Below are 27989 nucleotides of genomic sequence, written 5' to 3'. Positions count from 1 at the left end.
TCGCACCACCTGCCCGCCGGTGGTGGCGATGGCCCTCAGCGATCCCTATGAACGCCGCTGTTACCACCGTCCACAGCACTAAAATCATCAACACCTGCACGTAACCGAGAAAAGTTGGAGTTTGAAGGATTAAAGCTTTGAGATAGGATTACTGGGAAAAAGAAAAGAAAAGGAGAAGAGGTGTTACATGGAATATAGGCGGCGAGTGCTCCATTGTTAGCGAGATGTGTCAGAAACAGAATGCTTCCACGGCTCGGCTCTTGTTCTATATATATATATATATATATATATATATATATATATATATATATATATATATATATATATATATATATATATATATATATAGAGAGAGAGAGAGAGAGAGAGAGAGAGGAAGGCTAATTATAAATTATGTTATGTAATTAGTTAATTTCAATATGTTGATTCGAGCTAATTATAGATTATTTATACTGCAAACTAGAGTATGCATAACTTTAGATAGTTATATTGTCCTTGGTTGAAAATAACATGTTTGTTGAGACAGTCTGGTCTCTCCTTTAAAATGTGATTTGTCCTACTCCAATGATATATTTTAGTTGATATATTATTGAGCAACACATAAATCTTTTGTTACCACAATAATAAAATTGTAAAGTCTTAACCATCTGTACTTGACAAAAGCTATCATGAATTAATCTGTCTCTCTACTCTAATAAACTTAAATGGATTGATTATCATCATATTAAGATTAATTTGTTTCAAGTTGGCCCTTATAGGCTTGTAAAATGGTTGCTACTTTCTTAATCATGACACCAGACCTATTTGTTATCATTATAATATTTTCAGCCCTATTTGTTATCATTATAATATTTTGGCTTGACCCTTTGGCATATTTTTTTTCTGAAATTATTGTTATTCTAATAATACGTTGAACCATATCATGGGAATTTCTTTTTTAATTGGTTCTTACATTATTTGATATAGTAGCCTTGTAACTAGTATCACATCCAACTAGGGTAAATTGCAAGATTATACCTTTTTAATACTTATTTTGTTTTATTGAACTTCCGAATCTAAGTCGTCATATGAAAAAAAAATATAAAGAGTGAAAAAAGAGAATCTAGTTCTCTTTTTAGATTGATATATAGTGGGTTTTAGATTCGAAGATGGTGTCCCTATAGATTTCATAAAGTTCTTTCCAGATGACATCGAAAGATATGCATTGTAGATCCGATATATTATTATTTAATTTTAATTCTGAATTAAATTTTTTTCATATTACATATAGCATAGTACAGATTTTATGTTTACAATTGATATCAGAACCTAAGTTCTTGAGATTAAATACCTTAGATATTTTATTTTTTGATTTATGATGCATAAATTATTCATATATATTATCGATTTAAATTCTTATCTAAATGTGAAAAAATTTCATTGGTGCTCATATCATCTGATACAGTAGCCTTGTATAATATAGCATCTTTCACCAAGTCTTACTTCAGATTGCACCCTTTTAACACTTTCATTTTTTGTTGGACTTCTATAAAGTTTTATGTAGGATATATTTTATTGGCGAGACTGTCTTGCATGTTGATCCTTTTACTTAGCTTGTGATTAGATTGGATCTACCAAGTTCGTACTCGTTGATAGGCATTTTTTCTTCTTTTTTTGTGGCAATATCACTTTTGTTGAGAAGTTATGACATGGTTCATTTTTATGTTTTAGTTTAAATTTATTTTTATTTCTTACCTATGTCATGATTCTTACCTGGCTTTCTTGACTAACATTATTTGCCCCTGCAGTACTTCTTATATCAAGACATTATAGTTTATACCATTAAGGCAAAATCTATAATGTGATGATATAATTATTAGTGGCAATTGCTAGTCATATTACGAGCCATTCGTAGAAGTGGTATATAATTAAGTTTTGTTCGTGATGTAACAAATGATTTCAAGAGAAATAAATGATTCAATGATATGATTAAATAATAGTATTAGTATAGTATGATTTGAGAGGAAGTAGCAGGATCCACTAGAAGCTATAGTAGAGGTATGTTGAATCAAGAGTAGACATAAATATTTTTATAATAGTCTTTTCGTTCTATCCTCGCTTATGAAAGGTCAAGCCAATACCATAGCTATTGCAATGCAAAGGGCTTTACTTGAGAATTAGAAGGAACATGTATGCCATGTGCAAACTATGAAAAAGTGTTGCATGAATATTCTACGACAATAAGAATTGAAGAATCGATACATAAAATTTTACTAAATTTGAAAGAAATTGTATTGAGAAGTAAATATATATAGAGTTAGAGATGCATCCATTTGCATAAAGGGCCCTAAATACATAACTGCTCACCACCTTATGTGGATATAGTTGACACAACACAACATATAACTAACCTAACGGAATCATTTGATTTATATATTGAATTATAAATTAGGTGAGATCGTGAATAACTCTCAAAATGGAAGTTATCTTAAAGATGATAAATCTATGCCTATTCGAAATGCGAATCATAGTATTCATTATTATGGGAATGGGAATAAATAACAAGAGATGTAGATGAATGGAAGTTTAACTTTTATGGAAGCACTTCTCGTGATTTAATTGATTTATTTTATTCATTTCCTACATGCAGAGGAAGAGGACATTAATTTCAAATAAAATAAAAATAGGTTTACTCTACCCATTTTTACCTTGCAAGATAGATTAACTAATTTAAAAAAAATAAAAAAAAATTATATTGACATTTATTTTATTGACCAATCAGACTTATATTCTAAGACTAATAATTATCTCAAAAGATTCAATATACACATATTATTGGACCATTTGAATAAGAGTCAAGAAGATCTTATGAGAATTGAATATGTTCACATAGAAGATGTAAAAGAGATTTTGGACACTATATAAAAGCATTTCACAATTGATTTACCTAAGAATAAATTTTCATTTTAAATCCATTACAATTATTTCATCTTCTTTTTCTCATAAAAATAGAAAGAAAATTTTGTAAAGAAAGAAGAAATTTTATTTTTAATCTTTTTGGCACAATATGTATTTTCATGAAATAATCATAATCAAATTAATGTATCTAAGAATAGTGACTTTGAAGTCACTATTCTTAGATACTTATATCCATGTATTTCACAGTTGAATTAAGTTAAAAAATACTTAAAGTTAGTGATTTATCAATAGATAATGTTGCCCCACTACCTAACTAAAGAGCTGCTAATCAAAAAGACTATTGTAGCTATTGGATGATGAAATATATTTTAAAATTTATTAATATTCTTTAAAAAAAATGCTGTCAATAATCTCATTGGTATTGAAACCATTAAAAGAACATCTAATAACTTATTGGGCATTGTATGGAGTATTTATAATATGGAACGAAGTACCATTTGGGTAATATTTTCAAAGCCTACATTACTAATGATGGTTCTAGAATTACCAAGCCTACATTACATGCAATAGTACCTAGAATTACTACTGAAAAAAATATAAAATATCATTGGGCCATGCGGGTTCTCCATAATAATTATGCCCCATCTCTTTAGCTATTTTAGCTCTTAATATAGTATTATTGGATACGACGTATTTTGGGCACAAGACACATCATAGTTGACGCCACACATCAAGTCAGAAGCGTACCAAGAAGCTGTTCCACATGTCCCATCTTGAGAGCTCGGGGTGGTGCCGTCTGACACTGCTCTGCATGCCACCCGAGAAGACGACCGATCAAAAGTGTCGTCCCATCCCTCAAGAATAAGCGACCATGCCAAACCGACGTGCTATCAACCCTCGTACTATAGTATAAAGCCCTTGGACCGCATCCAGCAAGAGGGGAGAGGAGGGAAGAAAAATAGAAAACAATCCACCCACTACTGACTTGCTCATCGAAGGGGCCAAAGTCGAGGATCACCCGACTAAAGAGCTGCTAATCCACCCACTACCTAACTAAAGAGCTACGAATCAAAAAGACTATTGTAGCTATTGGATGATGAAATATATTTTTAAATTTATTAATATTCTTTAAAAAAAGTGCTGTCAATAATCTCATTGGTATTGAAACCATTAAAAGAACACCTAATAACTTATTGGGCATTGTATGGAGTATTTATAAAACGGGAATGAAGTACCATTTGGGTAATATTTTCAAAGCCTACATTACTAATGATGGTTCGAAAATTACCAAGCCTATATTACATGCAATAGTACCTAGAATTAATACTAAAAAAATATAAAATATCATTGGGCCATGCAGGTTCTCCATAATAATTATGCCCTATCTCTTTAGCCATTTTAGCTCTTAATATAGTATTATTTAATGTAGTGTATTTTGGGCCCAAGACACGTCACAACTGAAGCCACACGTCAAGTCAGAAGCGTAGCAAGGAACTGTTCCACATGTCCCATCCCGAGAGCTCGGTCATAAGAGTCGTCCCATCCCTCGAGAGTCAGCGGCCATGCCGAACCGACATGCTATTAACCCTCGTACAATAGTATAATGCCCCTAGCCAGCATCCGGCCAGAGGGGAGAGGAGGGAAGAAAAATAGAAAATAATCTACCCACTACTGACTTGCTCATCGAAGGGGCCAAAGTTGGGGATCACCCGATGAGGGCCATTTCTATAGGCGAATGACCACTCGCGAGCCGCGAGCGTCTCAACCCAGGGGTCGCCATCCAATGCGCAAGGACGAGCCATCAATCGGTTGGAGCCCGACCAATGCCAACAAGCATCCCTTCCCGAGGGCACGACCACCTCGTCATCCAGCTCACTCGATAGAAGGCTCCCGACATTGACCCGTGGACCAAACCGTGCTAACTCATCAGCCATGGTATACTTGTTCACTAATATTTTGGCACTAGAAGGAGGGCCATGTCGCAGAAGGATATCGTAGAAGCTCTCCCCGAGGGAGAACCACCGACCAGTCTCCCCTCCGTCGAGCCCGGAAATCAGTCCCTCCCCACCCTCGGAGATGGGGGGATCCCAGCCTCGACACTAGATCACTACTGGCTCCTTTTCAATGACCCGGGGTTGTCACTGATGGGGATATAAACAGGAATAACCTTTGTATAGGAACAAATACTAGAAGACCAAAATACGCAGCGGAATAAAATAGAAACACAATCAAACAGAACACCAAGATATACGTGGAAAACCCCTTCAATGTGAAGGGTAAAAACCACGGGGCAAACTAGAGATAATCCACTATGAGAATAATGAATATACAAATCTCAATCTCTTGCCCAAAACCCAAGCAACAACCACAAGAGAATAACTGGGATACAAGGATCATGTTACTGCCCACAATATCTAAAACCTCCAAAGTAATCACAGCAAGAGCCTACTGTAGATTTGATCTAACCTGAGATGAGAACACTGCTAGATGATTGTGAACAGTCTCTCTGCGTTGTCCTTGTCTTCTTCCCTTTCTTTCTCTTCCTCTTCTGCCTTGTTCTCCTTCTTCTCTTTGGAATCTCGTCGCTACAAAGATCTGCCTCGTTGCTGCCTTTTTATAGCTTTAATCTGCCTCTAAAACGCAGCCACCATACCCCCCTAATCTTAATTAGGGTTAGGTTAAGAGGGGGTGTGAGCTGTGGGCTGATAAAGCCCACATGGGCTGAATATGGGCCATCAGCCCAACAACCTCCCCCTTCAGCCCATAAGGGAGGCTGTCCCATGACTCCTCAATGTGAAGCCATACCGACCAACTGTCGGCATATCTCCTGTCTTTCTTTTGTTAAGGTCTTCGTCAACATGTCTGCTCCATTGTCATCTGTATGAATTTTCTGAAGCTGCAACTGCTTCTCTTCAAATACATTTCGAATCCAGTGGTATCTGACATCTATATGCTTTGACTTGGAATGAAACATTGGGTTCTTACACAAATGGATGGCACTCTAGCTGTCACAATGCACCACATAATTTTCCTATTTCAGCCCCAATTCTTGTAAGAATTCTTTCATCCATAACATTTCTTTGCATACCTCTGTAGCAGCAATATATTCTGCTTCTGTGGTGGAGAGAGCAATACACCTTTGTAACCTGGATTGCCATGACACAGCTCCCCCTGCAAAAGTACATAACCTGAAGTAGACTTCCTCGTATCTATATCTCTTACCATATCTGCATCTGTGTAACCTGTTAACGCAGGTGGTCCACCTCCAAAGCTTAAACAAACCTTAGAGCTCCCTCTGAGATATCTAAAAATCCACTTCACTGCTGCCCAGTGCTCTTTGCCTGGATTTGCAAGAAATCTGCTAGTAACACCCACTGCATATGCGATGTCCGGCCTCGTACATACCATTGCATACATTAAACTTCCAACTGCTGAAGCATAAGGAACCTTTTGCATTTTCTCCTTCTCCTCATCACTTGACGGACTCTGTTCTGAGCACAACTTGAAGTGATCTGTAAGAGGAGAACCAACTAGCTTAGCATTGCTCATACTAAATCTTTCCAATACCTTCTCGATGTATTTCTCCTGTGACAACCAAATCTTCTTGTTTTTCCTGTCACGAGAAATCTGCATGCCTAGTATTTGCTTTGCTGGCCCCATGTCCTTCATTGCAAAAGACTCACTCAGTTCCTTCTTCAACCTGTCAATTTTAGACATATCTTTTCCAAGAATAAGTATGTCATCAACATAAAGTAAGAGAATAATAAAATTCTCACCAAACCATTTGATGTACACACAATGATCTGAAGTCGTTCTTTTGTATCCATTTTCTGTAATAAATGAATCAAACTTTCTGTACCATTGTCTTGGAGCTTGCTTTAGCCCATACAAGCTCTTCTTCAACTTGCAGACAAAATTATCTTTACCTTTGACTTTGAAGCCTTCTGGTTGCTCCATATAAATTTCCTCCTCCAAATCACCATGAAGGAAAGCTGTCTTCACATCTAACTGCTCAACCTCCAAGTCCTGGCTAGCAGCAATACCAAGAGCAACACGAATAGAAGACATTTTAACAACAGGAGAAAATATCTCTTCAAAGTCAATACCTTTCTTTTGACCAAAGTCTTTCACAACCAATCTAGCTTTGTACTTTGGTTGAGAACAATATTCTTGAGTCTTCAACCTAAAAACCCACTTGTTCTTCAAGGCCTTCATTCCATTTGGTAGCAGCACCAAATCATAAGTGTGGTTCTTCTGAAGAGCATCCATCTCTTCCTGCATAGCAACTAACCACTTCTCTTTCTGCTCACTCTCAACTGCTTCCTGGTAACTCTCTGGTTCACCTGCATCAGTAAGCATCACATACTCATCTGTAGAGTATCTTCTGGAAGGTTGACGTTGTCTAGAAGATCTTCTCGATTGAGGTTCTGCGGGAACTTGCTCTCCTACTTCTTCTTGCTCAACATGTCCTGCAGGTAAATCAATATCAGGCTCTACACTATTTTCTTGCACATCTCCCCCATCACCCTGATATACTGGAGGAATAACTGGGTCACAATCTGCTAATCCTTCTACAGAAGTCTTGGCTGGTGCCTTCTTCTTCAAATCCTCAAAGGTTTGATCCTCAAAGAAGACCACATCTCTACTCCTGAACACCTTCTGCTTTTCTGGATCCCAAAGCCTGTAACCAAACTGATCATGTAAGTAACCAAGAAAAATACATTCTTTAGACTTACCATCTAGCTTGGACCTCTCATTATCTGGAACATGTGCAAATGCACGACAACCAAACACTCTCAAATGCCTGTAGGAAACATCTTTCCCTGACCATACATGCTCTGCAACATCACCATCTAGGGCTGTACATGGTGATAAGTTGATCACATCAACTGCAGTCCTCAAAGCCTTATCCCAAAACCTTTTGGGTAGCTTGGCCTGTGAAAGCATACATCTGATCTTTTCCATGATGGTGCGGTTCATCCTCTCTGCAATTGCATTATGCTGAGGTGTACCAGGAACTGTCATCTCATGTTGGATCCCATGCGACCTGCAATAGTCATTAAACAATCCCATATACTCACCACCATTATCTGATCTTATGCATTTCAATTTCCTTTCTGTCTCCCTTTCAACCCTGGCATGAAACTCTTTGAAGACATTAATAACCTGATCTTTGGTCTTCAAAGCATAAGCCCAAACTTTCCTGGAAAAATCATCTATAAAAGTGACAAAATAAAGTGCACCACTTATACCAAGAACATCAACAGATCCACCAGGAGTTTTTGTCCTCAAAGGACCACATACATCTGTATAAACACGGTCTAAGGCATGCATTTTTCTAGACAAAGCAGCACTAGCAAATGAAACTCTATGTTGTTTACCAGCCAAACAATCAATACAAGGGTTCAGATGTATACCTCTGAGATCTGGTAATACCTCTCTCTTGGAAAGAGCTTGCAGCCCCTTCTCGCTCATGTGTCCCAATCGCCTATGCCACAACTCCATACTGAAGTCTTTCTCTGTAGCATTTAACTGCTCACCATAAGCTTTAGCCTGCAACCTGTACAAAGTATGACATTTCTTTCCATTAGCTATAACAAGAGAACCCTTACTGAGCTTCCATTGCCCTTTGTGAAATCTGCTTTCATACTCTTCATCATCTAGTCTTCCAACTGAAATTAAATTTAGCCTCAAGTCAACCACATGCCTCACATCCTTAAGTACCAACTTACAGCCAAGGTTGGTCTTTAAATGGATATCACCCATGCCAATGATGTCTGCTGTGCCATAGTTGCCCATCTTGACAACACCAAAGTTTCCAAACCTGTATGTAGCAAAAAACTCCCTCCGTGGTGTAGCATGATAAGAAGCACCTGTGTCAATCACCCACTCAAGATCCTGACACACACAAGAAAAAATATCATCAGAAGGAGACAAAATCAAATAATCACCACCCTGCACTGTAGCTGTAGTATTATCCTTTGACTCTGTAGACTCCACTTCTTTTCCCTTTTTCTTGTTCTTCTTAGGTTGCTTACATTGGTTCTTGTAATGTCCTTTCTCACCACAGTTATAGCAAACAATATCTTTTCTTGATCTTGACTTGCTCCTACCCATACGTGAACTGCTTCTAGACTTTGACCTTCCTCTGTTCTCTGAGATAAGTGCCTGTGAATCATTCTGAGATGTTGCCGAACTCTTTCTTCTCAACTCCTCATTCAACAAACTGCTTGTTACTTGACTCATAGTGACAATACCATCTGGCGCAGAATTACTAAGGGAAACCACCAGTGTCTCCCAACTTTCTGGTAATGAACTGAGAAGTAACAATGCCTGCAACTCATCATCAAGAGACATTCTCATAGAGGATAACTGGTTAGTAATACTCTGCATTTCATTCAAATGCTCAGCAATAGAAGCACCCTCTCTATATTTTAGGTTCACAAGTTTTCTGATCAAAAAAGCTTTGTTGCCAGTTGTTTTTCTTTCATAGAGACTTTCCAATTTTTTCCAAAGAGAATATGCAGAAATTTCAGTAGAAACATGGTGAAATACACTATCATCAAGCCACTGTCTAATAAATCCAATTGTTTTTCGATCTAACCTCTTCCACTTATCATCTATCATAGTTGTAGGTTTTGCACTATCCCCTTGCAAAGGTCCATACAAATCTTTGCAATACAAGAGATCTTCCATTCTTGGTTTCCATATCATCCAATTATTTCCATTCAAACTAATCATGCGAGAAATATTACTGGCCTCCATGTTCAAACGCAAAAATTAAATCACCAAAACCCCGCTCTGATACCAGTTGATGGGGATATAAACAGGAATAACCTTTGTATAGGAACAAATACTAGAAGACCAAAATACGCAGCGGAATAAAATGGAAACACAATCAAATAGAACACCAAGATATACGTGGAAAACCCCTTCAATGTGGAGGGTAAAAACCACGGGGCAAACTAGAGATAATCCACTATGAGAATAATGAATATACAAATCTCAATCTCTTGCCCAAAACCCAAGCAACAACCACAAGAGAATAACTGGGATACAAGGATCACGTTACTGCCCACAATATCTAAAACCTCCCAAGTAATCACAGCAAGAGCCTACTGTAGATTTGATCTAACCTGAGATGAGAACACTGCTAGATGATTGTGAACAGTCTCTCTGTGTTGTCCTTGTCTTCTTCCCTTTCTTTCTCTTCCTCTTCTGCCTTGTTCTCCTTCTTCTCTTTGGAATCTCGTCGCTACAAAGATCTGCCTCGTTGCTGCCTTTTTATAGCTTTAATCTGCCTCTAAAACGCAGCCACCACACCCCCCTAATCTTAATTAGGGTTAGGTTAAGAGGGGGTGTGAGCTGTGGGCTGATAAAGCTCACATGGGCTGAATATGGGCCATCAGCCCAACAGTCATCCCTCGAACTAACCATGGGACCCTCGGCTGTGACACCCGAGGCATTCCTCAGCCTGACCAAACAAGTGCAAGCCATGGTGGGCATGATGTAGATGCTCGCTCCGTTCATTCCTCAGATCGTGTGGCTAGCGGCTCCCCTAACTGACCCGACCCGACAGAGGCCGAGTGGGTAGCAAGTCGGGATGGGGAAAGCCCGAAAGCAAGCGACGGACCCGAGAGGTCCGCCCGAGCAGAGCATACCCGCACCCTGCTAAGTCACACTACCCCACTTCGAGCATAACACCGTATCATTTGACTTGGCGGATGACTCGCCTTGGGCCCAATTGTCCTGGGTCAACCAACGCCTGGACGAGTTCTAGCGCGAGTTCCAAAAATCACCGAGCGAGTCTAGTGAAGGTGGCTCAGGCAGGTCCCCTTTCACGCAGGAAGTATAGGACAAGTCGATACCCCTCAACTTTAGGCTGTCGGCATTGGAGACATATGATAGCGGCTCCGATCCCGCGGAGCATGTCTCCGCATTTCGGGCTCAGATGGCCCTCTATGGCACCTCCGATGCATTGATGTGCCGGGCATTTCCGACCACCCTAAGGGGACCGGTATGAGTGTGGTTCAACCGACTACGCCAATCTTCGGGCTTGTCCTTTGACTAGCTCACCAGGGAGTTCGAGCAGAACTTCCTCACCAGCATGCGACCTAGGCCTTCCATGGCCACCCTGCGAACTTCCTCTTAATATAGTATCATTCTAGTCAAGTTTTTTTATTATTGGGATAGGTGAATTCTTATGGATCCACCCCCTGAAGGAACCAAATATGATAATTTTTCATCATTCGACTCAAGCAAGAATGAAATGAATGGTAAAAATAGATCCATATAATATCTACTTTTCATACATATCTCCACATATCATATATAATGACTCTATGTAAGAAAAGATTTACTAAATTCTATTTTCCAAGGTTGCAACTAATTTAGTTCTTATAGGTAAATGCTCGATATCCAAGTCGGCTTATAAATTTGATCATAATCAATCGTTTTTCGGATTGTCTCATATTTTTTTATTGTTGTTTATCCCCCTAATATCTTGATTTTTTTACGAACAAAATATTTACTTATTACTAATAAAGTCCAACCTATGTTCTTCCTGTTGGGAAAAAACCTGTTAAAGCGGAAGATTCTTTTCCCTCTTTGTGTATCAAAATGGGTTCCTCATCAAAATACCAACTTGATATACAAATGAAAATATCAACCAGCACAGCATAAACAATAGAGCAAATAATCAATTACATAGTGAGACCAAATCTTTTAACGTGGAAAACCTAATGTGGGAAAAATCATGGGACCGTAGTCTATTTTAAACTTCCACTATCAATAATAATGATAACAGGTTTACAATAGGTCTTCTCTAGAATAATCAGAGGATCACAATAACATCAAGAACATAGATCTTAGCTCTAGAATATCGGATGGATCTCCTCAAAAGAGAATTCTAGGTCTCACAGAGTGGATATAGCAGAAAAGTACCTTAGAGAGGGTAAATTTTAGATCAACACTGTTAGGATTACAGAGTATGCTACAAGGATTCTCCACATAAAATTTGGGCCAAAACTGACAACGTTTGGCTGCCGATCGTCAAATAGAAAACTCAGAAACCTAATCTTTCTCTCTCCTTCTCTCTCCTCTTTTCTCTCTCTGCGCCGTCGCTCACTGTACGCTCATCTGCACACATGCACGCTACACACTCTCATTTTTTTTGCTACCCTCACCTTTTGCCCTTTCTTTCAATTAGTGATTTGGGCTCAATAGGCCCAATTGTCCAAGCCCACATATGGGCTGGACCCAACAATTCTCCCCCTCCAGCTCATATGATGGGCTATTCCAAGCCCGCTCTTTGCTTACATGCTTCAAGTTTTTCTTTAGGTAAAGACTTTGTCAACATATCTGAACCATTCTCATTTGTATGCACTTTTTCCAACTGTAATTCTTTCAACTCAAGCACATCACAAATCCAGTGATATCTCACATTAATACCTTATATGATGGGGTGTTCCAAGCCCGCTCTTTGCTTACATGCTTCAAGCTTTTCTTTAGGTAAAGACTTTGTCAACATATCTGAACCATTCTCATTTGTATGCACTTTTCCAACTGTAATTCTTTCAACTCAAGCACATCACGAATCCAGTGATATCTCACATTAATATGCTTGGATCTAGAATGGTATATTGAATTCTTGGAGAGGTGAATGACACTCTAACTATCACAGTAAATATCCTTCCTGTTTCAAGCCCAATTCCTGTAGAAACTTTTTCATCCATAAAGCTTCCTTACAGGCTTCAGTAATTGCTATGAATTTTGCTTCTATGGTTGATAGAGCAACATACTTCTGTAACTTAGACTGTCAAATGACTGCTCCTCCTACAAATGTCATCAAGAATCCCGAAGTAGACTTCTTGGAATCAGTATCACCTACCATATCTGCATCTGTGTAACCTTTTAACACAGGTTCATCACTGCCAAAACATAAACATAACCTAGAAGTACCTCTTAGATATCTTAATATCCATTTCACTGCTGCCCAATGTTCCTTTCTAGGATTAGAGAGAAATCGGCTGACAACTCCAATTGCATGAGCTATATCTGGCCTAGTACAAACCATAGCATACATCAAACTGCCTATTGCAGATGAGTAAGACACTCTGGACATTTCTTCTTTTTCTTTCTCACTTGTAGGATATTATTTCGAACTAATCTTGAAATGACCTGCAAGTGGAGAACAGACTACTTTGGCTTTACTCATGTTGAATCTTTCAAGAACCTTTTCAATATAAGTCTCCTGAGATAGCCAAATCTTCCTTTTCTTCCTATCACGAAGAATCTTCATGCCAAGTATTTGTTTCACCAATCTCAAGTCTTTCATGGCCAAAGACTTACTTAGCTCTCTTTTAAGCTTTTCGATTTTTCCAACATTATGGCCAACAATCAGTATATCATCAATATATAGTAATAAAATAATAAAATCATTATCTGAAAATTTCTTCATAAACACACAATGATCAGATGTGGTTCTATCATACCCTTAGCTCATCATAAAGGAATCAAACTTCTTATACCACTGCCTAGGTGCCTGTTTGAGTCCATATAAGCTTTTTCTAAGTTTACACACTATATTTTCTTTTCCCTTGACTTTGAAACCTTCTAGTTGCTCCATATAAATTTCTTCTTCTAAGTCACTATGAAGAAATGTTGTTTTTACATCAAGTTGCTCAACTTCTAAATTCAAGCGGGCAGCCAAACCAAGAACAACTCGGATAGAGGACATTTTCACAATTGGAGAAAATATTTCTTCAAAGTCAATACCTTTCTTCTGACTGAATCCTTTCACAACTAGTCGTGCCTTGTATCTTTATTGTGAGCTATTATTTTCAGTCTTCAATCTGTAAACCCACTTATTCTTAAGAGCTTTCTTTTCTTTAGGCAACTTTACCAAGTCATAGGTATGGTTCTCAAGCAAGGATCTCATCTCTTCTTGCATGGCTTTAACCCACTCATTTTTATTCTCATGTATAATAGCTTCTTGGTAAGTTTTTGGCTCTCCCTCGTCAGTAGGCATAACATATTCATGTGGAGGATATATGGTAGATGGTTATCACTCTCTAGTGGATCTTCTCAATGGAATCTCAACTGGTGGTGGAGGTGCTTGTTCAGTTGGTTCAGCATCATCAACTGTAGGTGTATCATCACTAGTATTCTCACTATAATCTTCTTATTCATCTTCCCCATGATCATCATGAACTACAGGTGAAGGAACTGGACCCAAACTCTAAGGAATATAAATAGAGGTTTCTGGCTTCTCAATATTATCACCATCATCAAACAATTGGTCTTCAAGAAACACAATATCTTTGCTTCTAATAATCTTTTTTGTTTACTGGATCCCATAATCTGTACCCAAACTCTTCATGACTATATCCCAAGAAGATACATACTTTTGCTTTACTATCAAGCTTGGACCTCTCATCTTTGGGAATATGAACAAATGCTTTACACCCAAAGACTCTTAAGTGATTATAAGATATATCTTTTCCTCTCCATACTCTCTCTGGAACATCACCTTTCAGAGGAGCTGATGGAGAAAAATTTATCGGATCAACTGTAGTTCTCAAAGCCTCCCCCCAAAATGACTTTGGTAACTTGGCGTGGGAAAGCATACAACTAATCCTTTCTTTAATGGTTCTATTCATCCTTTCTGCCACACCGTTCTATTGAGGAGTTTTAGGAATTATTTTATCAAGCCTGATACCGTAAAACCTGTAATAATTCTCAAAAGGACCCTTGTACTCGCTACCATTATTTGACCGAATACACTTTAGTTTTCTGCCAGTTTCTCTTTCAACACTGATATGAAACTCCTTGAAAACATCGAGTACTTGGTCTTTAGATTTCAAAGCAAAAGCCCACACTTTTCTAGAATGGTCATCAATAAAAGTAACAAAATAAAGAGCACCTCCAAGAGTTCTAGTTTGCATAGTACAAACATTAGTATGAACTAAATCAATAACATCTGATCTTCTAGATGATGGATATGTTTGAAATGTAACTCTATGTATTTTTTCAACTAAGCAATGATCACAAGATTTAAGAGATGTACCTTCCAACTCTAGTAAGAACTGCTTTCTAGCAAGAGTTTGAAGTCCCTTCTTGCTGATATATCCAAGCCACGTATGCCAAAGATCTATACTTTCACGTTTTTGAATTGCATTAATCTCTCCTTTGTGTAGCTTAGCTTCCATGACATAAAAAGAGTTAAGTTTCTTTCCTCTTGCCATAATTAGAGAACCTTTAGTGAGTTTCCATTTGCTTTCACCAAAATAGTGTGCAAAGCCCTCATCATCAAGTCTACCTGTAGATATCAAGTTAAGACGAATATCTGGAACATGCTTTACATCTTTGAGTATCAATTTTCTCCCAATACTAGTCTCCAAGCAAATATCTCCAATACCCACAATCTTAGATGTACCACTGTTTCCCATTCTGACATTACCAAAATCACCAGCAGTGTAAAATCTAAAGAAATCACCATGAGAAATAACATGAAATTAAGCATCAGAGTCAATTATCCAATTACTCTCCTGAGCTACAAGACTAACATAACCTTCATCACAGACAATAGTGATATTACCTTCAACAGCATCTGTATTAGTGTCTTTCTCATTTTTCTTCATTTCATTCTGTTCTCGCTTCCAAAACCTACACTATTTCTTCATGTGACCTAGCCTATTACAGTGAAAACATTTGATATCTCTTCTAGACTTAGATCTTTCTCTATATCCATGTGGGTTTCTGCTATGATTTCTTCCACGTTTTTCTTGTTTTTCAGTAACAAATGCCCCAGAAGAAGATTCACCCTATTCTTTCCTTCTGACATCTTCATTTAGCAAACTATCTTTAACCATATCTATAGTTAGAGTTCCCTCTAGCGTGGAGTTGCAAATAGTCATCACATACATTTCCCAACTTTCTGGTAAAGAGCTGAGAAGTAGTAATCCTTGCATCTCATCATCTATATTCATTTTCATAGCAACCAACTTATTTACAAGACTCTGAAATAGGCTTATATGCTTAACAATGTTACCACCATCTTTATACTTCAAATTTATAAGCCTTCTGAGGAGAGAAATTCTATTTCCCACTGTCTTTTTCGTAAAGTGGTTTTCTAACCTTTGCAAAACAACATCAGCTCTGGTTTCATCAGAAACATGCTCATGCAAGTTTACATCCATCCATCTTCTAATATAGGCAATAGCTTTTCTATGTTGAACTTCCCATTCTTCATCGTCCATAGTAGAAGGTTTATCTTTAACCTTGATAAGCTTATATAAATCTTTGCAAGAGAGCAAATCTTCCATCAAACGCCTCCAAGTAGAATAATTTGATGAGTTCAATTTAATCATACTATCTGACTGCTCCATTTCAATCACACAAGAAAAACTAGCACCAAACAACTTGTTGCTCTAATACCACTTGTTGGAAACAAACTTATTAAAGCGGAATATTCTTTTCCCTCTTTGTATATCAAAATGGGTTTTGATAAGTAGATGAGATTTTCCTAACTATTTGAGGAAATCTCTCTACTCTGTTGAGGGAAATCCTCTATTCTGTTGAGGAAAATTCTCCCTTCTAACCTGTATAAAAGGAAGGGGGATATGTTAATAACAATCAACTTCTTCTACAACTTGTTTATCTTTTTATTTTCTAACATGGTATCAGAGCGATTCCTCCTTGGCGACAGCAGTATCACCGTGTGTTAGCCAAGCGGCCATAATAACACGCTGCCTCAAGCGGAGTCATTGAAGAAGCACAAGACACGGATTCAGAGCCAGTGCTAACGAGCACCGTCTTGGCTTTGCTCATCCACTCCTTCTCTTCCTTCATCGCCGGTCTTGCTTAACGACAGCTGCCGCGTCTTCCTCCTTCATTGTCGCAGACGCTTCCCGGCCAGCAGCAGTCGCAATTGCTGTATCTTCCTCTACCGCAGCAGCCTTCGCTGTCGCTTCCCTCTACACACTTCTTCTGATGTTTCAGTTCCTGTAGGGACTCTCACTTCTTGTTCTTTTACAAGGCTTATCTCCATCAATGCTACCACGCTGATCCCCTTTAAGTTATCAAAGGGTGGCAATTATGCATCCTGGTGAGCTCAATTTTCTAATCTTTTATTTGGATACGACTTGTTAGGTTACATTGATGGCTCTTTCAGTTGTCCTCCAGCCATGCTCAACATTCCCGGCGATCCCAGTCCAGTACCCAATCCAGCTCACAAACTGTGGCTATATCAAGATCGTCTTATCCTCCAAGCTATTCAAGCTTCAGTTGCTGGATCCGTTGCTCCCTTGATATCTTCATGTGTGACAACTGCCGATGCATGGTCTACACTGCAAACCACCTGACAAATCATTCGCGTACTCGCAAGCTCAGTCTTCTATCCAAGCTTATGGTGACAAAACAAGAGGGAAGTACTATCTCTGATTATCTACAACATATCAAGGTTATCATTAATGACTTGGCCTTGATAGGTCATTCCCTATGTGACGAAGAGGTTATCATTCATACCCTCAATGGTCTCGACACCGACTACAAGGAATTGACTGCTGCAATTCGGGCATGTGACTCGCCAGTCTCTTTTGAAGATCTCTATGATAAGCTGACTGACTACGAGATGTACTTAAAGCGTATGGACAAACTGCTTGGATCAACTGTCATAGCTCAAGTCAGTCACAAGTCTAAACGGAAGAGCACTCGGTACTTGCCGAACATCACCGAAGGTTTGGCTAATGCGCCTCTTGATTCTGTGAGTTCCATGCAACACCCCTCCAATCCTCCTAGTCATCACTTCTCGCAAAGTGGCAACTCCACCCATCATCCGTCTTGGCGTCCTGCCCTACCGAGCCATCAAAGATGGGTCGTTTGCCAATTGTGTGACAAAGTCGGCCACTGCGCTAAAGTTTGTCGGTCTCGTCCCCACCTCCCTGCTCCGTCACACTGGCCTCAAGCAAATCTCCTAACTTCTCCGACACCTAGCCAGTCCAACTGGATTGTCGACTCTGGTGCCTCTCATCACATCACCGCTGATCTTCAGAATTTGTCTCTTCACAATCCCTATGGCGACAATGAAGATATCATCATCGGTGATGGTAAAGGACTTCCTATAACTCATACTGGTTCCACAGCGCTTAATTCTAACTCTAATACATTTACCCTCGATGATGTTTTATGCGCCCCTCATATTAAACGCAACCTCATTTCTATTTCTCAATTTTGCAAACATAACAATACTTCCATTGAATTCTTTCCTGATTCATTTCTTGTTAAGGACTTGAGCACGGGGGCATCATTGGTCCAAGGCCCGAATAAAGATAACATTTACGAATGGTCGTCACCCTCTCGAATAACCCAGCCCACTGTTCATTCTTCTGTTGCGGCTCCAGTTGATGTGTGGCATCGTCGGCTTGGTCATCCCTCGTCCTTTATTCAGCAGAAGTTATTATCTCATCACTCTCTTCCTCTTTTTAAGTCCACTAATTATATGATGCATTGTGATGCTTGTCTTAGTAATAAGAGTCATCGGCAGCCTTTTGGCTCATCTTCCATTTCCTCCTCTAAACCTTTTGAAATTATATATACTGATGGTTGGGGTTCTGCTCCAATCTTATCTTTTGATAAGTTTCGATTTTATGTTATTTTTGTAGATCATTTCTCTAAGTACACATGGATATATCCTCTTTCCCATAAATCTGACGTTTCTCGCATTTTTTCCACTTTCCAGAAGTTGGTCGAAAACTATTTTCAGGCTACCATTAAAACAGTCTACTCTGATGGTGGCGATGAATATCAAGCTCTGGCATCCCACCTCTCAGCTTGTGGCATTCAACACTCAAGTTTCCCCCACATACTCCTCAACTAGTTGGTTCTGCCGAACGCAAACATCGACATATAGTAGAAACTGGACTCACACTTCTACATCAGGCTTCCATGCCTTCAACTTTTTGGATAGCAGCCTTTCAAACTGCTGTCTACCTAATTAATCGAATGCCTACACCAGTTCTACAATACCAGTCCCCCTTTAACACACTATTTCATCAAACAGTTGGCAGTTCGATTCTCGCTTAAGGATCTCGGACCCTTAAGCTACTTTCTGGGTGTCGAAGCTACCTTCACTTCTTCCGGTCTCCTTTTATCACAACGCAAGTACATTCAAGATTTGTTATTAAAGATAAACATGCAGGATGCAAATGCAGTTACAACCCCCATCTCTACTAGTGGTTCTCTCAAATTATCGGATAGAAGTCCTGCTACGGAACCCACTCAATACCGCCAAGTTGTTGGCTCTTTACAATACTTAGCTCTCACGCGTCCAGACATCTCATTTACTGTCAACAAATTATCACAATTTATGCAACAACCATCTACTCTACACTGGTCTGCGGTCAAGAGACTTCTACGATATCTTAAAGAGGCCCTAAATCATGGACTCTTTTTTCATAAAAACTCTCCACTTTGTCTTCATGCCTTTGCTGATGTTGATTGGGCAGGTAACTTTGATGATAGAACATCCACATCGGGGTATATTATCTTCCTTGGTGCTCATCCAATCAGTTGGAGTTCTAAGAAGCAAAAGACAGTCCCCCGGTCTACAACTGAAGCTGAATACCATGCCATTGCCACTACCACTGCAGAACTCAATTGGATCACAAATCTACTCCAGGAACTCAATATCGATTCCACCCCTACAATACATTGTGATAATATTGGAGCTACCTATCTGTGCGCTAATCCGGTCTTCCACTCCCGCATGAAACATATTGCTATCGACTTCCACTATGTACACGATCAAGTTGTCCGTCGTCAACTTCGTGTTTCTCATGTTCATACGACTGATCAATTGGCCGACTCATTAACGAAGCCTCTAGCTCGTAAACTTTTTGCATTACATCAATCTAAGATTGACCTCCTTGATCGGAGCACCATCTTACGGGGGCATGATAAGTAGATGAGATTTCCCTAACTGTTTGAGGAAATCTCTCTACTCTGTTGAGGGAAATCCTCTAATCTGTTGAGGAAAATTCTCCCTTCTAACTTGTATAAAAGGAAGGGGGATATGTTAATAACAATCAACTTCTTCTACAACTTGTTTATCTATTTATTTTCTAATAGGTTTCTCATCAAAATACCAACTTAATATCCAAATGAAAATATCAACCAGCATAGCATAAACAATAAAGCAAATAATCAATCACACAGTGAGACCAAATCTTTTAACGTGGAAAACCCAATGTGGGAAAAACCATGGGACCGTAGTCCATTTTAAACTTCCACTATCAATAATAATGATAACATTTTTACAATAGGTCTTCTCTAGAATAATCAGAGGATCACAATAACATCAAGAACATAGATCTTGGCTCTTGCATATCGGATGGATCTCCTCAAAAGAGAATTCTGGGTCTCACAGAGTAGATATAGCAAGAAAGTACCTTAGAGAGGGTAAACTGTAGATCAACATCGTTAGGATTGTAGAGTTTGCTACAAGGATTCTCCACATAAAATTTGGGCCAAAACTGACAACGTTTGGCTGCCGATCGTCAAGTAGAAAACTCAGAAACCTAATCTTTCTCTCTCCTCTTTTCTCTCTCTGCGTCGCCACTCGCTGCAGCAAACTCATCTGCACACACGCACACTACACGCTCTCATTTTTTTTGCTACCCTCACCTTTTTCCCTTTCTTTCAAATAGTGATTTGGGCTCAATAGGCCCAATTGTCCAAGCCCACATATGGGCTGGACCCAACACTTCCTTAGATCTCTTATTTCACTCAGATAGTGTTATAGATTTGGATAGATGAAGAGGAAATGAATATGTTTCCATACTGTAAATAAGGAAGTGGAATAAATATAATATTGAATCATCGGAGCATATCAATAACGAATGAAACATTTCGGAGCTTATCAATGGCGTATGAAATGTTTCGGAGCATATCATTGACAAATGAAACATTTCGGAACATATCAATGGCATATGGAATATTTCAAAGCATATTAATGACGTAGAAACATTTCAGAGGCATAGAGAGCATTTCGGAACATATTAATAGCGTAGGAAATATTTCAAAACATATCAACGGCATATGAACCATTTCAGATGATATCAAAGAACGAATACAAAACAGAAGCTGAAACGTCGTATTTGACGTTGCATTCATATCTTTCTTATCCAAAGCGCATATATAAATACATAACCAAAGCTCTGGATATCATATCAAACATACAGAAAGTATAGTGGGACCATAGACAGAATGTGATTCATCTATTTCTGAATGACCACCAGACAGAAGTCTCCCACGTTTGGGAGCTCCATCCACCCACATCTAGGTGAAGTCAAAGGGGGCCAGTAGAGCATCGCAGGCTCTATGAATAACTCCCTTTATCATTTCTGGCAAAGGTTCACAGTATCCCACAAACACCAAAGTACAAAAGGATAGTATGAACAATAAATAGCACATATCGCAAGCACACGCAAAATAACAAAACGTACATGTGCCTTTACGAGTCAATACGATGCAAGTATAATCTTTCACAAATATATTCAGATTTGAAAGGAAATGAAAGCAAGAGCATTCAAGAATTCCAAGCAATCACATATAACTCAATTCAAATAAGAAGGTTAGATAGAATTTAATGTCCAAAGGAATGAAACTAGAATAGGCACATATCGAAAGCAAATGCGGAACAATGGGATATACATGTGCCTCTATGAGTTAATACGATATAGCATAAACGTTACACAATAGTTTTCAAGAATGCAAATAATTTTAAGGACAAGAGCATATAAGAATTCAAAGCAGTAATATAAAGCTCAATTGGACAAGAAAGCTAAATGAAATCAATTTCCAAAGGAATGAAACCAGAATATGTGAAATCGACCGAAGCTCGATTTCTAGCAGAATTCGAGAGGCACATTGAACAAATGATTCAAACTATCAATCATGCTCCAATATACTCAAGAAAGCTGTTGTGAAAGATATTTCAATCTTATTTCAAATAAAATAATTTTCGTATGAATCGAAGTTTTCAACAAAGAGTTACAATAGATTTAGTTACCCAAGATCAAAGAACAAATCTCAATTTTATAGAATTCACAGGGTCAGTTTCAACAGAAAATTGGGCGGGTATTTGGACTCTAAATCTTTCAATATAAGTATCAAATGAAAGATCTACGTGTCTAATTTAAAATAAAATAAGTTTGGAATAAATCAAACTTTCCAACAGGGACTTATAGGCAGTTCATTATCAAAAGGTCAGAAATTACGATCCCTATTTTACAGAATTCGTAGGCTTATTTGAAATAGAAGTTTGGATAGGAAAACTTACTCTGAATTCTTAAAATAAGCTATCAAAAGAAAGGATTATGAGTCTATATTCAGATCAAATAAGTTTTGTCCAAATCAGATGTTAGTGCATAAAGTTATAACCATAACAAGGTAAAAAGGTCAGAATCTCGGAAGTTTCACAGATTCAAATCGTTACATCTAAACAGGAGATATATCAAATATAAGGCTAGAACAATTTAAAGTTCCTCATATTCAAAGAAAATAAAGAGATAAAATTGCAATAAAGAAAGGTTAGGACACTTGTAATAGGAAAGATTAGAAAGCTTGCAATAGGAAGGATCGGAACACTTGCAATAGAAAGGATCGGAACACTTGCAATGGAAAAGATTAGAAACCTTGCAATAGGAAGGAGGAATGGGAATAAGAAACAAGAGATGTAGATGAATGGAAGTTTAACTTCTATGGAAGCACTTCTCGTGATTTAAATGATTTATTTTATTCACTTCCTACATGCAGAGGAAGAGGACATTAATTTCAAATAAAATAAAAATAGGTTTACTCTACCCATTTTTACCTTCCAAGATAGATTAACTAATCTAAAAAAAATAAAAATTTATATTGAAATATATTTTTATTGACCGATCATAATTACATTCTAAGACTAATAATTGTCTCAAAAGATCCAATATACACATATTATTGGACTAACCATGGAACCCTCGGTCGTGACACTCGAGGCATTCCTCAGCCTAACCAAACAAGTGCAAGCCATGGTGGGCATGATGCAGACGCTTGCTCCGCTCATTCCTCAGATCGTGTGGCTAGCAGCTCCCCCAACTAACTCGACCCGATAGAGGCCGAGTGGGTAGCAAGTCGGGATGGGGGAAGCCCGAGAGCAAGCGATAGACCCGAGAGGTTCGCCCGAGCAGAGCATACCCGCACCTTGCTAAGTCACACTACCCCACTTCAAGCCTGACACCGTATCGTTTGACTTGGTGGACGACTCGCTCAGGGCCCAACTGTCCCGGGTCAACCAACGCCTGGACGAGTTCTAGCACGAGTTCCAAAAATCACCGAGTGATTCTAGCGAAGGCAGCTCAAGTAGGTCCCATTTCACACAGGAAGTACAGGACAAGTCGATACCCCTCAACTTCATGCTGTCGGTATTGGAGACATATGACGGCGACTCCGATCCCGCGGAGCATGTCTTCGCATTTCGAGCTCAGATGGCCCTCTATGGCACCTCCGATGCATTGATGTGCCGGGCATTTCCGACCATCCTGAGGGGACCGGTACGAGCGTGGTTTAGCCGACTGCGCCAATCTTCAGTCTTGTCCTTTGACCAGCTCACCAGGGAGTTCGAGCAGAACTTCCTCACCAACGTGCGACCTAGGCCTTCCATGGCCACCCTGCGAACTTCCTCTTAATATAGTATCATTCTAGTCAAGTTATTTTGTTATTGGGATAGGTGAATTCTTATGAATCCACCCCCTGAAGGAACCAAATATGATAATTTTTCATCATTCGGCTCGAGCAAGAATGAAATGAATGGCAAAAATAGATTCGTATAAAATCTACTTTTCATACATATCTTGACGTATCATATATAATGACTCTATGCAAGAAATGATTTACTAAATTCTATTTTCTAGGGTTGCAACTATTTATTGCAACTAATTTAGTTCTTATAGGTAAATGCTCGATATCCAAGTCGGCTTATAAATTTGATCATAATCAAGTGTATTTTGGATTGCCTCATATTTTTTTATTGGTGTTTATCCCCTTAATATCTTTATTTTTTTACGTACAAAATATTTACTTATTACTAATAAAGTCCAACCTATGTTCTTCCTTAGATCTCTTATTTCACTCTGATAGTGTTATAGATTTGGATCGATGAAGAGGAAATGAATATGTTTCCATACTGTAAATAAGGAAGTGGAATAAATAGAATATCGAATCATCCCACCTCACTTATTTTATTCTATAGGATCTAACGAAGCCTGTTCATGCATAACATGATTCAGATATGATCATAGAAAAAGTTCTCCTCAAATAAATTGACCTGTCCTCTACAACATAGGGTGCTTACGTGGTATTTAAAAGTGAAGATACATTGGGTTATGAATTCAAATGTTAGGGATAAAATCAATCGTTTTAGTGACAATCATAAGTCATCCTCTCTTTGAAAAATTCATTTCAACTATTGGTATCAAATAAAGAATATAACACTTCCAAGTTGAAGAAAAGTATTCAAATAAATAACATGTCTTATTTTTTCAATAATCCATATTTATAGCAATGAAATATTATTGGATATTTCATCTGCCTTTGTTCCTCCCAAGTATGATATATGATGAATTACATCTGCCTTTGTTCAAGGCAAACATTTTAATCTGCCAAGCTTCAGGACATCATAGGTTATGCCATTAAACCATGAGTTGTAGAAAGCATCTCAACTCATGGTTTGGCTCTCTGATAAGCACACTCCTCTAGCCCAACACCATTCACAGGTAGATCATCTTCAGGGAAGGGGCAATGCGTTATACGATCTGGATATTCCGGAATCTGCGCACAGGGAGTGGGCGTCACGTGACTCGATACGCCCTCCACGTCGGTGCAGTTCCAAATCGGCTTCTTCGACTTCACCACCTCCGCCGTCACATTGTAGATGCATATTCCGGTGAAGGGCGCGCCGGGAATCCCCTCCAGCTTCGCGGCCATGGTCACGTTCTCGGCCACCACGTTGCTGTAACTGATATTCTGCACCACCGGAATGGCTTTCGGATCAAATTTGTCGTCCGGGTGCTGCCCGTAGGTGCCCGTCATCCAGAAGACCCACTTCATTGTGTGCAGATTCATTCTTCTCACGAATATGTCCTTCACGTAAGCTCCCCTTCCGATGGTCGTCTTGATCCTGACGCCGGATTCGGAGTGGATGGCCGTGATGTCTTCGGCCCGGACATCTTGGATTCCTCCCGACATCTCGCTTCCCAGGGCGATGACAGCGCTCGTGGGGGAGATGCAGGTGAGCCGTCTGATCACTATGTGTTTGCTTGACATGTTGAATGCAATCCCGTACTCATCCCAACCGCTTTTAATGGCGATGCAGTCATCGCCTGAGACTATGTAGCAGTCCTCAATGCGGACATTGGAGGATGAGTCTGCGAAGAAGAGAGAAACCACCAAAAAGAATCAATCGAAACAGCAACATAGAATCTACAACCCAAGTAAATGTAGGTACGATATCCACCTGGATCGATCCCATCAGTGTTGGGAGAGTTGACCGGTGCAAGAATTGTGATGCCTGAGACGATTACGTGGCTGCACAGTGCATTCATTCACGTTAACATCAGATTGTAACAATAGAATGGAAAGCAAAAGAAGCCTTCAAGTGTTCTGAAAGTAGATTATTAATATAAACCTGCTGTACACAGGATGGACATTCCACGATGGAGAGTTAACCAATGTAATGTTGGAAATCAGCACTTGTTTGCAGTACATCAATTCAATGAGGTATCCACGAGTGTAATTGAGTTCTTTGTTACGGAACATTTTCCACCAGGTTTCACCTTGTCCATCGATAGTTCCATTATTCCCTAAAAATAACAATAAAACTTGTTAGCATCACAATCAAATTATATTCTGTTCCCCATCTATGATGCAAACAAGTTAGATGATGATATATATGTGTCTTCTTGTCAATCAAAGCACGTCAAAACATCATAAACTGAATTAAATATTATAGTTTTTGATTAAAAATAATTTTTTTATTAAATTTTAGGGGATCATGGAATGACAACACGACGCAGGCTTTATGAATTTAGAAGCAATGTGATAGAAGTACTGGAAATATGCAACGTATATACTACCTGTTATGACCACATCGGTTAGGTTATATCCCATGATGAGATTACTGTATCTACCCCCAACCGCATCTCTTCCTCTACCGTAGGAGGGCAAAGGGTCAATGATCGGCCACTCGTTGATATCCTGTATAAGCATATCACCAATTATCTTAGTTGATACAGATTGAACAAAAGAACATAGTATTAAAGCTTCTATTAGCTACCAATAAACAAAAAAAAAAAAGAGTATCCATGCAATTCATAAGCAATGCTGTCCAAGTTGCAGTGTGAGAAGCCATAAAATGGGATTGCAGAATAGAAATTTATGTTATATAAGCTGCAGTTGAAATCTAACTTGTTCTCCCAAGTTTGTAGCATTAATAGAGTTTTGCTGCCTTCACGAAACCCAATTAGCTACACAGATCTACGAGGTTTAGTCAAAAAGAAAACACTGAGAGATTGGATGACAGTACTCTTTCCTAGAAAATATCAAAGAGAGAGTTTGTGTTTTGAGAGTCTAAATAGCAGTTTTGTGTTAGAAAGTCATCCGCCTAACTTTTAGACTGATGGTGGAGCCTAAAATTAATGTAAGGGTAAGGTCCACACTGCATTCCATTCTTATGCTGGTTTCCTCGCATCCTTTCCTACCTTAAAGTTCTTACACTCAGAAAAAATGCCGTTCTCAATTAAAACTTATTAAGGGTAAGGTCCACACTTAGTAATATTCAAGATCTTGAAATTTGAAAGGAAATTTTTTATGTGGATTCTAATCCAAGATTATTGATGTTCAGATATGACATACAAGAGAAATAATAATAATAATAATAATAATAATAATAATAATAATAATAATAATAAAACAAAACAAATATTACTGTTTTCTTATTTTGAGAGATCAAAGTAGAGATACTAAATAGTCAAAAATCTACCATACAAATTGTAAATATTTCAGAAATTAATATTATCAAGACAAATTTAGATTTGTAGTAGCTTAGTTCACTTCTTTTCCCTCATCAGTCCAAAGCAGTGACAATGCACATCGGATTAGACTTGTGAATTCTCCTTGGAGATGAGATGAAGGAAACGTTAGAATAGTATACACTCGCTATGTAACGTTCTGGTGGGGCTCACTAGTGATGAATCTATTCTTCATCGTCACCGTTCATCTGGCGAGAGCTGTCAGATGAACGGACTCGATGGGAAGGGCTACTAGCCATAATCACCACCGAGGATGAAGGCAACGTGGATGATAGAGGCGATGGTAATGGCAAACATGCCGTGAACGATTATGAACATGCACTCTACATCGAAATAGATGGAGGAGAAGGTGGGGGAAGGGGGCGGAGGAGGGAGGCGGACCTGAGTGGCGAGGATGACGGCGTCGTGGTCGAGGAAGAGGGTGAAGTGGTCGGCGAGGTTGAAGGGCCCGGTGAGCCACCGGCCGGCCGGCACCACCAGCATTGCGCCGCCGTCGTACGCCACCTTACTGAGGTTGGCCACGGCCGCCGCAAAGGCCGCCGTGTTGGAGGACACCCCGTCGCCCACCCCGCCGAAGTCCGTCAGGCTGGCCACGTGGGCCCGGCATCCTCTTTCCCCCGCCGCCGCGTAGTGGAAGGCTTCTAGCTCCGTCGCACCACCTGCCCGCCGGTGGTGGCGATGGCCCTCAGCTATCCCTATGAACGCCGCTGTTACCACCGTCCATAGCACTAAAATCATCAACACCTGCACGTAACCGAGAAAAGTTGGAGTTTGAAGGATTAAAGCTTTGAGATAGGATTACTGGGAAAAAAAAAAGAAAAGGGGAAGAGGTGTTACACGGAATATTGGCTGCGAGTGCTCCATTGTCAGAGAGATGTGTTGGAAACAGAATGCTTCCACGGCTCGGCTCTTGTTCTATATACAGAGAGAGATGAAGAGAGAGAGGAAGGCTAATTATAAATTATG

The 27989-nt window shown here is 39.1% G+C and overlaps 1 protein-coding gene across 1 annotated transcript; it reads right to left on the bottom strand.

Moving 5' to 3' along the window:
- Positions 1–35: 35 nt before the first annotated feature.
- Positions 36–27644, bottom strand: LOC135604751 (probable polygalacturonase). The gene is made up of 7 exons (XM_065094404.1): positions 27405–27644; positions 26070–26190; positions 25622–25796; positions 25451–25521; positions 24682–25361; positions 23218–23248; positions 36–94 (listed from the first exon to the last, which is right to left on the bottom strand). The coding sequence occupies exons 1-7, from the start codon at positions 27504–27506 to the stop codon at positions 36–38; spliced, it is 1239 nt and encodes a 412-aa protein (XP_064950476.1). The 5' UTR covers positions 27507–27644.
- Positions 27645–27989: the final 345 nt, after the last annotated feature.

The sequence above is a fragment of the Musa acuminata genome, chromosome BXJ2-2 (assembly GCF_036884655.1).
Source record: "Musa acuminata AAA Group cultivar baxijiao chromosome BXJ2-2, Cavendish_Baxijiao_AAA, whole genome shotgun sequence".
Taxonomy (NCBI): domain Eukaryota; kingdom Viridiplantae; phylum Streptophyta; class Magnoliopsida; order Zingiberales; family Musaceae; genus Musa; species Musa acuminata.
The sequence above is the reverse complement of the archived record's forward strand: the minus strand, read 5'-3'. Positions and strand labels throughout refer to the sequence as shown.

What these genes read in the sequence shown, in the direction of transcription:
- LOC135604751 (XM_065094404.1), bottom strand. Translation starts at nt 27,506, where the DNA reads ATGCTGGTGGTGCCGGCCGGCCGGTGGCTCACCGGGCCCTTCAACCTC. An exon ending in GTCCATCCTGTGTACAGCAG is followed by an intron (nt 25,522 to 25,621) that starts GTTTATATTAAT and finishes TGCACTGTGCAG; the next exon opens with CCACGTAATCGTCTCAGGCA. An exon ending in GCGTTGGTTGACCCGGGACA is followed by an intron (nt 95 to 23,217) that starts GTTGGGCCCTGA and finishes GGTTACGTGCAG; the next exon opens with GTGTTGATGATTTTAGTGCT.